Source organism: Peromyscus maniculatus, chromosome 10 (assembly GCF_049852395.1).
Source record: "Peromyscus maniculatus bairdii isolate BWxNUB_F1_BW_parent chromosome 10, HU_Pman_BW_mat_3.1, whole genome shotgun sequence".
NCBI classification, from domain to species: domain Eukaryota; kingdom Metazoa; phylum Chordata; class Mammalia; order Rodentia; family Cricetidae; genus Peromyscus; species Peromyscus maniculatus.
The window spans coordinates 84,774,986-84,788,032 of record NC_134861.1 but is presented as its reverse complement, the minus strand read 5'-3'; the positions used below and the strand labels follow the sequence as shown (position 1 = coordinate 84,788,032).

Here is a 13,047-nt window from a genome sequence, read left to right as displayed (position 1 = left end):
AAATAAATCTCACACACAGAGGCTTATTCTTTTAAAAATGCCCAACCTTATCTTGGCTTCTTTGCCAGCTTTCCTTAACTTAAAAGTATTGTGTCTGTTTTTTGCCTCTGGGCTTTTCCCTTTCTTCTGTAACCTTACTTCCTTACTCCAATGCTGATTGTGTAGCTGGGTGACTGACCCCTGATGTCCTCCTTTTCTCCCTCCTAGATCTCCTCTTCCCAGATTTCTCCTTTTATTCTCTCTGCCTGACAGCCCCAGGTATCCTTTCTCCTGCCTTGCTATTGGCTGTTCAACTATTAGACCATTGGGTGTTTTAGACAGGCACAGCTTCACAGAGTTAAACAAATGAAACATAAACAAAAGTAACACACCTTAAAATAATATTCCCCAATGGGTTTGTTTATCGTTAGACAGGGTCTCACTCTGTAGACCAAGCTGCACTGAAACTACAGAGATCCCCTGCCTCTGCCTCTTGAGTGCTGAGATTAAAGGTGTGTACTACCATGCTCAGGCTTATTTTGTTTATGTGTTTATTTTATGTGTGAGTGTTTGAACTGCATGGTTGTGTGTGTGTGTGTGTGTGTGTGTGTGTGTGTGTGTGTGTGTGTGTGTGTGTGTGTGTGTGTGTACACACGTACCACAAATGTGCCTGGTCTCTGTGGAGGCCATAAGAGGGCATTTGAATTCCTTGGAACAGACAGCTATGAGCTGCTATCTGGGTGCTGGGAATTGAACCAAGGTTTTCTACAAGAGCAGCAAGTTCACTTAATCACTGAACCCTCTTTCTAGCCCTAAAAAAGTTGCTGGGGAATATTTTAAAGAAATTACCTAATCCTCGGATCAAGTCACTGCCATTACTGTCCTGAAATGAGATTAATCATTTTGTTTATTTGTCACATTGCTTGGCTAAGGAGGAGGAAGGCTATGAGTCTTGTCCTAGCTTGCTTCTTGGAATCATGTCTTCTGGGTAGGTAGAATTACAAGTGTGCAGCACTATTGAATTCAATAAGATACCAGTCATGCTACATAGCCTCTTTTAAAACTATGAAAATCACATTCATTTATATTTATTGTTGATCAGATTGTGGAATTCAGTAAAACTTGGCATTAGATGTGCATTGTTTCCTTTGAGATTTTATCTTGAGACTATTGCATTTGACAAGAAGTATATTTTGATTTTTAGGGGACCAAGAATGAGTCCTTATACAAAGTTAACTCTTGTTTTCAAAACATTTTCATATAAAATGGGTCTAAAACTATGTGTCCAAGTGTGAATGTGATTTTACTGAATTAAGTTACTGATGATGCAATTTCACTCATGTTACTGTTTAACCAACAATCCTATAAGTTAACTGAGAATTTACATAAATTAAAATAAACTTTTGTTTACATATAAAGATTTCACTATGGCTCCCTAGAAATATGGCTCAGCAGTTGAGAACACCTGTTGCCCTTACAAGGGTTCAGTTCTTAGCACCCACGTGGTCGTTGACAACTATCCTTAACTTTGGTTCCAGGTGATCCAGCTCTCCTCTGGCCTCTAAGGGCACCAGGCATGCATGTGGTGCACATAAATGTAGGCAAAGTAAAGCATGGAGGCCTAAAATACATGAATATAAAAAATTTTATTATCTGGTTCCTATTTTGAGGCTTTTTAAAACTTGTGTTGCATTTTTGTCTAACATGAGTTAAGTTTGAGTGGTTATCTAAATACAGAAAAGTTTTTGAATCTGGAGGGAAAAAACAGCCAAAATTATAATTATGACACTTCTTCCTGACTTAATTATTGAAGTTAATTTAAGGAATTTGCTTCTGTGTCAAGCAAATACTTCAATAAATTTTTTTAAGAATCCTTTTCTCTTTTTTTGCCACATCCTTCTAAAAATATTTGATACTAAAATAAAAATCCCATGGACTCTGATGTCGTGAATATTTTTGTTTGTATGACCAGACTTTGCTGGAACACACAAATGAAATACTGAAAAGTCTCAAAAATCCAAAAAAAAAAAAAAAATACTGTAAGATAGAGTGCCGAGCTCCTGTGAGAGATTAAACACTTTCTAATGGGGTAGAGTCTGATTCTGTTGATGCTATTCAGAGGTGAAGTGGGTATATTTGATCCCTAGCATAAACTGAGCAAAAGGTTCCATGAAGCAGTAAATAAGATGGAGATTAAACTTGGGTACCCCTGAATTAATTTTTTTTTGATTTTATGAAATTTGATTGACTCTCATAAGCACTAAGTAACTATAGGAAAGGACTAGTTTTATTTATGGTGTTTTAACACTTGTTTAAGCTTTCTAGCTTTGTTATTCTCAAACTGTTATGAGCTTTTCTCAAATTAGAAGTAGTAATGTGAGAAAAACGAATAAAAAGTTAGTATACATTATTTCCATCCCTTTTTATCTATTCAAAGTTGTTGGTGTGGGCTGGGAATGTGGCTCAATTGGTAGAGTGCTTGCATGTCGCATACACAGAATCCTGGGTATGATTCCCCAGCACCATATAAAACCTGATATGTTTGTTGGTACCTCTAATGCCAGCATACAGGTTGAGTGAGGAAAATTAAAAGTTCAGTGTCATCCATTGGTACATAGCATATTTGAGATTAGCCTGGGTTACGTGAGCTATTAAGTTTAACTTCTCATGCATCAAGACTTAAATTATAGCTAAATGTAAATTATATTTAGGCATAGCAGTTCATTCCTGTGAGCCTAAAACTTAGAAGGTTGAAATAGGAGGAGAATTATCTTAAGTGGACTAGAGTGAGACTGCCTGAATACTGCCTCCCCACCTCCTAAAAAAGTCAAACAAGATTGGGAAGTATGTGAGACCGTGTCTGACCTTCCATCATCTAAATGTTAGTTAGATGGTTTTTCCTATATTCTTACCAGGTTTAGAGTCTAGAGAAAAGTTTCACTGTAATGATACAACAAGTAATTGAGGAAGTGAAGAATTATGTGTAATATACATTAAGGCCTTCTACGTTCTGGGTATGTTCACGTGCCTGTAATCCCAGCATTTGGAAGTCTGAGGCTGGAGGACAGGGAGCTGGAAGCTAACTAGCCTGGCATGTATAACAAGACCCTGCCTCAAAATAAAAAGCAGTTTCCTTTCAAATTGTAGCTTAGAGCAGTTGGAGAGATGGTTCAGAGTTTAAGATGGTTTCCAGCACCCACATGGCCCTCACAAACTGCCTCTAACTCAGGTTCCAGGAGAATTCATACCTTTTTGTGGCCTCTTCAGCACTCAAGACAGGGAGGTCCTGAGGGCAGCCTACATTCATAATGACACTGTCTCATAGAAAAGTGATATGCATTCAACTGCTGCTTCATATGAACTACTTTTAGAAAACTTACTAAGTTTAGTTTTTCTGATTATTTTCATTTATTTGATATCCTGAAATGTTAGTTTATTCCTTAAACTTACACATAATCTGGCAGTATAAAAAGATGAAATATTTGAAATTGTAAAGATTTTTTTGTAGGTATATAAAAATGTTGAGCTATTTCAGTCTTTCCTGGTTTTAAACATAATTAATTTAATAATAACAAATGTACTTCCTATAAGAGTTTTTCAACCTGTGCAATAATTAGCTCATTAAAGGTTTCATTTTATACAGCACTCTCACATATTCTTGATCCTTTGCATTAAGTCACATGTATGGCCATAATGTTACCTGCACATTTCTTCTCTCACTTAAGTCGTGTAAATAATTCATAAGGTATTTGTTTGATTGATTGTAACCTTGGCTGTCCTGGGACTCACTGTGTAGACAGGCTGGCCTCAAACTCAGAGATTCACTCCATACTCACCCTCAATCTGAGTGTCGCCACCCTGCCCTGTTTTATAAATCATACATACATACATGCTTTTTTTTTTTTTTTTACACACACCCGTTCCTCCCAACCCCCTTTTCTTTCCATGTTTGAGACTTTGGTTTGGGTACTTGATAAGGAAGAAAGTAACAGTGTGTGATGTTAAGTCCTTTAAGGATCCTTCCTGTACTTTTCCCTCTCTGACACTTATTTATTTCTGTTCACTGTCAGTCATTGTTAATATCAAACTATTTCAGTTATTTTTACTTATGGGTTGTAAAGCAGGGTACTATCAATTTGGAATTATGTTAGTGTTTGGGGACTAGAAGCAATCTTTTTGAACTTAAAGTTCTCATGTTATCTTAAAAATATTTGTTGCAAGCCGGGCGGTGGTGGCACACGACTTAATCCCAGCACTCGGAAGGCAAAGCTTACCTGTGAGTTCCAGGACAGGCGCAAAGCTACACAGAGAAAACCTGTCTCGGAAAACCAAAAAATAAAAATAAATAACAAAAATAAATTGTTGCTTTCCGTTCTTCATCATATGAAAATGGAGTGGACCTTCTCATTTTTGTAACTAACTTTAGTTCCTTAAAGAATTTAACAGCTCTCTTTGCTCAGCTTTAAATTTTTTTTCACTTGTAAAAATGTATAGTTTAATAAGCTTTTTAAAAATAGTTTGAACTTAATTTCAAATCGACTCTGTACAGTATTTAACTAGATCCTGTAGAAAGATCCATATTTACTTTGTAAACCTGAGATTCTGGAATAGAGCACTTGGGAAAAATGATGCTTAGAATTAATATTAGCTTAATTTATGCTTTGAAATGAGGGAAACTATATATTATTGATCACTTGAAATTTTTTCATTGTTGTCTTTTTCAAATTTTGTATATTTTTGTGTCTTTCAGTTAGACATGAATATTATAATTTACCCTTTAGTCTCAAAGAATTTTTAAAACTTTTAAACCTAAATCTATTGGTGGACTATATACAATTAACAGAGAGGACACAGGACGTGGGTGTTTAACAGTCTTCCGCAGACTATGTTAGTAGGCTTTGGGATGCAGTTGGAGGAGTTTGCTGTCTGAAATGTCCTTCTTGGTCTTTGAAAGCCCATCTTTAGTAGTTACCAGTTCAGTGTGCCCATCAGAAAATTGTTTCTCTGAGCATTGGTTGCCTTTTTCTAAAATCAGACAAGGTTTCTTTTCTTTCCTTTTTCAAAATATAAAACTTGAAATGAAGATCATATGTTGAAGCACAGAACTGTCACTCATTGAAGTTTCATGTCCTTCTCCATTGTTGTAGTTGGTGCATCTCTCCCTTGTGGCCATCCCTGATCTCTGCAGTCAGTGGCTCTTCTGCAGAGCAGCTAGTGCGGCTCCCTCTCCATCACTGACTAGTAGGCTTTTTCTCATTTCTTGACTCTTGATCAGTTTCACTTTTTGTCTTGATTTTAGTTTTTTGTAATGGAGTTTGGCTTTTACAGTTATTGGGAGGGTATGACTTGTATTATATAAATATTACTGTATAAGAACACTATAAATATTTAAGCCTGTTAATAGTCTTTGAATATGTGAAGGTTTACAGCTGTTGTCATTCATTCAACATTCAGTTAATGTATTCTGGACAAAATATTACATGGTAGGTTGAGAATGAAAATACAGTACATGTTCATTAGGTTTTCAAAAGTTTAGTGGGCTGGCCATGGTGCACCAAATATTTCATCTCAGTACTTGAGAGGCAGAGGCAGGTGGACCTCTGAGTTCAAGGCCCACCTGGTCTATATAGTATGAGCCTATCTCAAAAAAAATTTTTTAAGTCTTCTGAAGACAAAGAAAATGGTGTGGTAATAGAGATATAAACATATTATCAAAGAGAACAATAGAGTTTGCCCGATACTTGTACTCTCAGTAAGTTCAGGTGGGATTGAGTTTCCAGGCCAGCCACAGCTACATAGTGAGACAAATTTCAAAACAAACCACAAAGGAAAAATAGAGGCATGTTTTAGAACAGTTTTAGTTACCACATTAAAAAGTAAAAAGAGCAGAGTATTATGTCACACTCCTTTAATCTCAGTACTCAGGAGGCAGGTGGACCTTCTATGGTCTACATAGGAAGTTCTAGGGTAGTCAAGGCTTCAGAGTGAGACCTCTCCCTACCCCAAAGAAGGAAACTCACCCTAATGCCTGCAGAGGCAGGGGCAGAGGCAGGTGGATCTCTATTAATTCAAGGCCAGCTTGGTGTACATAGAGAGCTCCAAGACAGGATTGCAGAGACCCAGGCTCAAAATCAAAGAAAAAAGAAAGCAAGGAACCCCACTATAAAAAGGAATGAGTCATAAAGCTGGTTTTTTTTTCCCTGAAATTTTATGTCATAGGTTAAGTCTTGAAAATTGGTGTGTATGTTGAGTTTGTAGTTAATAGTGATCCCATTATTTTGCTTTAACTGAGAATGGTTTTAGTATTCAAAGTCCCTCTTTACAGTGGCTTTTCCCCCAGAGTTCTGTCAACTTGTTTGGTACAGTACTTTTCAATTTTAATATGAATTTATATTGGAAATACTTTTATTTATATTTAAATTTAGCTACATAGTTGAAAAGCACATTCACATGTTCATTTTCTCAGACTACCTATTTATTAACTTAAAAATAATTTTAAAATGGAAGCGGGCAGATTTCTGAGTTTGAAGCCAACCTGGACTACATAAAGTGCTTCAGGTCAGCCAGAGCTGTGTAGTGAGAGTCTGTCTCAAAAGCCAGGCAGGGCCACGTTCTCATGCATTCCCAGTACCCGTAACTATCTGAAGGAGTGAGAGACCCACCCTCCTGAGCTTTATAGTGGGACCCCCTCTCCAAAAGAAGCACCCCACTAGCCATGCTAGTCACATATTACTCGAGAAGTTCAGCTCTGCAGTGATTGTAATCACAATTACAATCTTGAGTAGTTTTTAAAACAGTGTATCCGATGTGTTTTAGTCCTTAAAGAATTTGGGGCCTTTATTTTTAAACACAGCCAAGTTACTGAAAACAATGGTTTATTATTTGTTTTCAGGTTGTTTTTTTGTTTGAGGCCGGGTTTCTCTGTGTAGTAGCCCTGGCTGCTTTGTAGACCAGGCTGGCCAAAAACTCAGAGATCCTCCTGCCTCTGCCTCCTGAGTGCTGTTATTAAGGGTTTTCAAAACTATACTCAGCACACTTTTTAAATTTTAAGGCTAAATAAAAAAATTTCATCATGATTTTTATGGGTCCAACACAACTAATTTGGTCTGTATACAGAAGATTCTATTGATTTTCTGCATGTTGTAAATGCTTTCTGCTCTAGCTGGTAGGACTTGTATCCCTGGCCCTGTGTTCCTGCTCTTGGTGTTGTACCTGGTCTGTTTCCTGCCCTCTGATAATTTCCTCATGTACATGGGCTGGTGAACATCAGCTGAAGACACCAGAGGGATTCTCTGCTCATCTCCAGAACACTCTGTAGTCCTTCCTCTTTAAACTCTCTCCTCAGCTAACTGGGCACCTGCTATTCCTACATTTGCATTCCTACATTCCTATGTTTTTGTCCTTAGGAATCACTGTTCTGTACTGCCTGTCGACACATTTTCAGAGAGAGAGAGAGAGAACATGAGAGCATGAGAGCGTGAATGTATTAGGTCAGGCATGGTGACACATGCTTATAATAGCAATAGAGGGGGCTGGAGAGATGGCTCAGAGGTTAAGAGCACTGCTTGTTCTTCCAGAGGTCCTGAGTTCAATTCCCAGCAACCACATGGTGGCTCACAACCATCTGCAATGAGATCTGGTGCCCTCTTCTGGAGTGTATTCAGGCAGAACACTATATACATAATAATAAATAAATCTTTAACAGCAAGAGGGAGCAAAAGATCTTGTCTCTCAAAAAAAAAAAAAAAAAAAAAGCAATAGAGGTAGAGGCTGACTGAACAATACAAGTTCAAGGCCAGCCTGAGGTACAGTGAGATTCTATCTCAAAAATGTAAACAAAAAGTTATTTGAAATAGAAACATCTAATCTGTTACTCTGTTAATATATGGCAGCACAATTGAATTCACACTATCTTTTATCAATTTTATGCTTGAAATTAGCATATGATAGAAACCCATTCTTTTATCCTTTGGTGCCATTAATAATTGCTTATAAAGTTTGAGTGTTATTTGTAACCCTAGCCTAGAAAGGTCATTGAAGCTAGGCATATGGAACAGGCTTGTGATTTCAGTACTCCAGTGGTGTGGCAATGAGGAACAAACAGTTCAAGGTCATCCTCAGCTAAGGCAGTCATAAGCTAGGAAGTTTTAGAACCACCACCACCAAAAAAAGACAAAGGAAAAAACAAACTAGGAATTGGCTTCTTATTGGTGTAAGGGTCGGCAGTAAACCATATACCATACAAATGCTTCCTATAAGCCTGGTGGCATGCACTCAGGAAGGAGGCCTGAGGCAGGAAGATGGTGCATTCTAGCTAAGCTTGGGCCACATAACTTGGTGTCTTGATGTAATAGAGGAGCACATATGTATCTGTGTTTTTGACATTAACACTGGAAAGTTCTTTAAATAAACTAATTAAACTAATGGCTTCTCTTTCCTTCTCTTCACAGACCGAGAGTAATCATGATACTGCACTAACGCTTGCCTGTGCTGGTGGCCATGAGGAACTGGTACAAACACTACTGGAAAGAGGAGCTAGTATTGAACACCGAGACAAGAAAGGTAGCCCTTATTTTTGTTGGTTTTACTTCATGCAAGTTTTGTGGGGAAGTATGACTCTAGAAATAATTAGTTTATAGCCACATATTGGTGTTTGGTATATTAGAAAGCAATTGTTACTGTTTCTTTGCTTAGCATGTTGTAAGCAGATTTTTTTCCCCCTAGGTTTTACTCCACTCATCTTGGCTGCTACAGCTGGTCATGTTGGGGTTGTAGAAATATTGCTGGATAATGGTGCAGACATTGAAGCCCAGTCAGAAAGAACCAAGGATACACCACTGTCCTTGGCATGTTCGGGGGGCAGACAGGAGGTAACATTTCCTCTTAGTGTAATTTCTCTTTCTGTTTAGCAAATATGTACTCATGTATTTGTTTTCCATATATGAACATTTTGCCCGTTAAACTTATCAGAGTAACTCACATTACTACATATTAGCAAGAATAGGGTTAGTATAATATTCCAACGAAAGTCATATAATGTATACAGTCCTGTTCATCTGAAAATAGTTTCTGCCGTAAGAATCCTGTGTATTGCATTTGTGTTAAGAGAAAGATGAAGCCATTCCAGATGAGATGTGCAGTGCTTATGCCTACTCATCCTTCCTCTTCTTCAAACAGACCAGAGGATAGGAGTTGATCATATAGGCACAAGAAAATCGAGCCGTGCAATCAGTTTTGTGTCTAATAGCATTTAATGGTTAGCTAGTTAGACTAGTTTTAGAAGTCACTCTGTCATCTATGTTAGTTTCCTGTTCAGCTTGGAAAGGGCTTGTTGAATAAGCCTAACAACTCAGGAGCTCCACATGGAATGAGGGAAAGGACTTTATAAAGTAGTCCTTTGATCCCCACATGTTCACTGTGGTACATGCTCCCATATTTGGTCCCATACAACACACAATAAAAATCAAAACAGTCTTAAAAATTCGTCTTTTTCCCTATCCCTTCCTTCTAACTAATCAGATAAGCTCGCTAGGTTTTTCAAAGCAAACTAGTAAAAGAAATGTTTAGAATTCCTATCCAAGAGTGAGAAATGTAGTAAAAAATGGCACAAATACATAAAAGGTAGTATACTCTTTTGTATTATAGATTAAAAATCAAACATGATACACACATGGAATGTTTTTTTGGTAGCTTTTTATTTAGGCTACTTCTATGGCTTTTTCCCCTTGCCAATAGAGTATATACAAAGGTTCATGCTTGTGATGATGTCACAGCCCCTGTTCTGGTGTATTGCTTCTTCCTTCTGGGTTTCGTTTGTAATGCACAGTGGAGGTGGAGAGGGTCTTAAAAAATTAGCAGGGTGTGTTAGCCCATGCTTTTAATCTCTGCATTCTGTAGGCGGAGGCAGACAGATCTCTCTCTTAGTTGGAGACCAGCTTGCTCTTCATAGAGAGCTCCAGTCCAGCCAGGTAGACAGTGCTCTCAACAAAAAAAAAAAAACAAAAACAAAAACCTTCTTTCTTATTCACTGTTCTATTGCTGTGAAGAGACATCATGACCACAGCAGCTCTTATTTTTTTAAAAAAAGCATTTAATTGTAGGCTTGCTTACAGTTTCAGAAATTTAGTTCATTATGGTCACAGCAGGAGCATAATGGCATTCAGGCAGACCTAGTGCTGGAGAGGCAGCAAGAAGAAAGAGAGATTCTGGGCTTCTGAAACCTCAAAGCCCACCCCCAGCGACACACTTTCTCCAACAAGGCCACACCTCCTAATCCCTCTCAAACAATACCACTCCATCATGGCCAAGCATTCAAATATATGAGCCTATTGGGAACCATTCTATTAAAATCACCACATTAGATTCCTACTGATTCCAGATCAAAACTTGATGACAGAAATTTTTGAGGCTAAATACAATTTTAAATTCCTAGTCACGGGGCTGGAGAGATGGCTCAAGAAAGAGCACTGGCTGCTCTTCCAGAGGTCCTGAGTTCATATCAAGTATTTTAGTTTTAAATCAAAGAAATACAGTAACATCCTTATTTAAAAACACTAAGCCCCACTTTTGTGAGTTATTCACAACTAAAATAAAATAGGTGGGCTGGAGATAATAATCATTAGTAAATATGATTGTCTAGCATATTTTAAGGGTTTCATCATCCTTAACACCACAAGAAACTAACCAAGCCGTGACAACTTAAGATTTTCCTTTCTGCTACAAAACTTTACCTATAAACACATTGCTTTCATTTGGTGTCATTAAAACAGGTATTGAGAAATAATTGGTATGATTGGGAAAATCAATTCAACATAAAATTACATAATAAAATTTAGAAAAAAATGAAATTTGTAAGCATTTATTTTTACTTTATTATGTGACAGATGCTATAAAAGCACTCAAGCCATTTAAAATAGATATGCTAGCTCATGGCTGTTACTGGCTTGTGCCAATGCCCCCTGTCCTTGGGAGTCAAAGGCAGAAGGATTGTTGCAAGCTTGGCCTCTGTCAAGGTCAGTCATGACCGTATAGTAAGACACTGCCATTCAACAAAACAATACAAAGTAGGCCAACAGATGGCCCAGCATGTAGAGATAATTGTGCCACCTAGCCTGACAGTCTGACTTTGATTTTCTGTACACATGCTAATTGATAAATGTAAGAGGAAAAAAACAAGTAAGGTAGGTGGCTCCTTGTGTCAAAGTACACAAGAGACCCTACCTTGGTGAGGTGGATGGTGATAGCTAACTTGTGAATGTTGTCCTCTACCTTCCCACCACTTTCCATATGGGCCTGCATGCATACAGATTTACAATAAATTAAAAAGTAAAGCCACTTAGTCTGGCTAGCTTTAATGAAAGTAATCTATAGCTTTATCTAAACAAGTAAGGAGTTTTAACTGGTTTATCTCTGAGTGGCCAAAAAGCACTTAATGCGCAGTAATTTAGCTCTCAGAGAAATGGTCTTGAGACCCAGAAGTAGAATCAGCCAGAACTCCTGCACTGTTGGTGAGGTTTAATTAGTACAGCTGTTCTGTGGATCAGTCTGATAGTGTCTTAAAAAGTTATGCATCCAAGATTCTATTACCAGGTAAGATTTAATGCTGTGCCCACAGGCACAAAATATTATTAAGGTTGTTAAGGTAGTTAAAACATGGAAAAAAATTTCAACTCTTTTGTTAGTTTAATAGCAAAAAAATACTGATTGCCAGATGTTTTGGCACACACCATTAATCCCAGTGCCTTGGGAGGGGAGGTAGTCAGATCTTGGAGTTTGCTACCAGCCTTATTTACATATTTGAGACCCTGTCTGGGCGGGGGGGGGGTGATTGAAGGTTTTAAAATTTTAATGCATTCATGATGAGACAGTTGTGTAGCCTGATCTGCTTGGGGGGCCCCTGGCAGTAGAATCAGAATCTCTCCCTGGTGCATGAGCAGGCTTTTTTGAGCCCACTGCCTATGATGGGACACCTCCAGCAGCCTTGAGGCAGGGAGAGGGGCTTGGACTTGCCTCTACTGGATGTGCCTCCCCATAGGAGGCCTTGCCTTCTTGTGGGGAGGAATGGGAGGTAGGATGGGAGGAGGGAAGAGGGAGATCTTGGATTGGTATGTAAAATGGGTGGAAAATTTTTAATGAAAATAAAAAAATGAAATTTTAATGCATTCATATGTACATATAAAATAAATCTTATCTAATGCTTTCCTTGTAACTATATGGTAAAAGTGATAAAAAAAAATATTCATTTCTAAATAGCCTGCCACAACATCTGAGGTCTGAATCTTCTGTGAACATTCATTAGATTTCTAAGCTTTTTTTTTTTTTTTCAGCTTGAGAGCTCTCTGTTGACTTAAAAAAAAAAAAACCGTATTGTCTAAGGCAGTAAAGATGAAAGAACCTCATTTTGTTACATACCAGAGAAAAATGAGAAATATACCTTTGAAATTGTCTTGGCTTTAGAAAGCGTATTTCTTACCTTTTTTTTTTCCTACCAGGTGGTGGAGTTGTTGTTAGCTCGGGGTGCAAATAAAGAACACAGGAATGTTTCTGATTACACACCTCTAAGCCTGGCTGCTTCTGGTGGCTATGTGAACATCATCAAAATACTGCTAAATGCAGGAGCCGAGATCAATTCGAGGCAAGTTAGACATGTTATTAAGACATGTAGACATGTAGACAAGTAGACATGTTATTAAGAATATTGTGCTGTAGATATTTGGAAATGTTATTTTAGTGTTATAAAAACTTATTAATTTTAAAAACTTTAAATTGAGAATTTAAAGTGTTTTATGTAACTGAAAAATGCAAACTACTGTTTCTTAGGGAACTAATGGCAATATCTTTCTTAGTGGTTATTAAATAGTCATATATTTGCTTCATCATAGGATGGAGAATTCACACCCTAGCTTGTAGGTCTCTGAGAAAGTTTTAGTAGTATCTCAGAAGATTCAAGGTCTGAGAAATGTAGTTAAAATTTTAAATAATCCTACAGAAACCAAGAGTTTCAGCCAGACTTGGTAGGTGGTCCACTGCTATAATTGAAGTGCTTGGGAGGTTGATCATGAATTCAGG

At 37.7% G+C, this 13,047-nt stretch overlaps 1 protein-coding gene across 1 annotated transcript in view; it reads left to right on the top strand.

Annotated features, from left to right (window-relative positions):
* Positions 1 to 13,047, top strand: part of Ankrd17 (ankyrin repeat domain 17) — a 140,714-nt gene that overhangs the window by 92,755 nt on the left and 34,912 nt on the right. Inside the window, 3 exon segments of the mRNA XM_006991673.3 lie at positions 8,430 to 8,541; positions 8,704 to 8,849; positions 12,471 to 12,613. Coding sequence (XP_006991735.3) covers positions 8,430 to 8,541; positions 8,704 to 8,849; positions 12,471 to 12,613 — 401 coding nt within the window.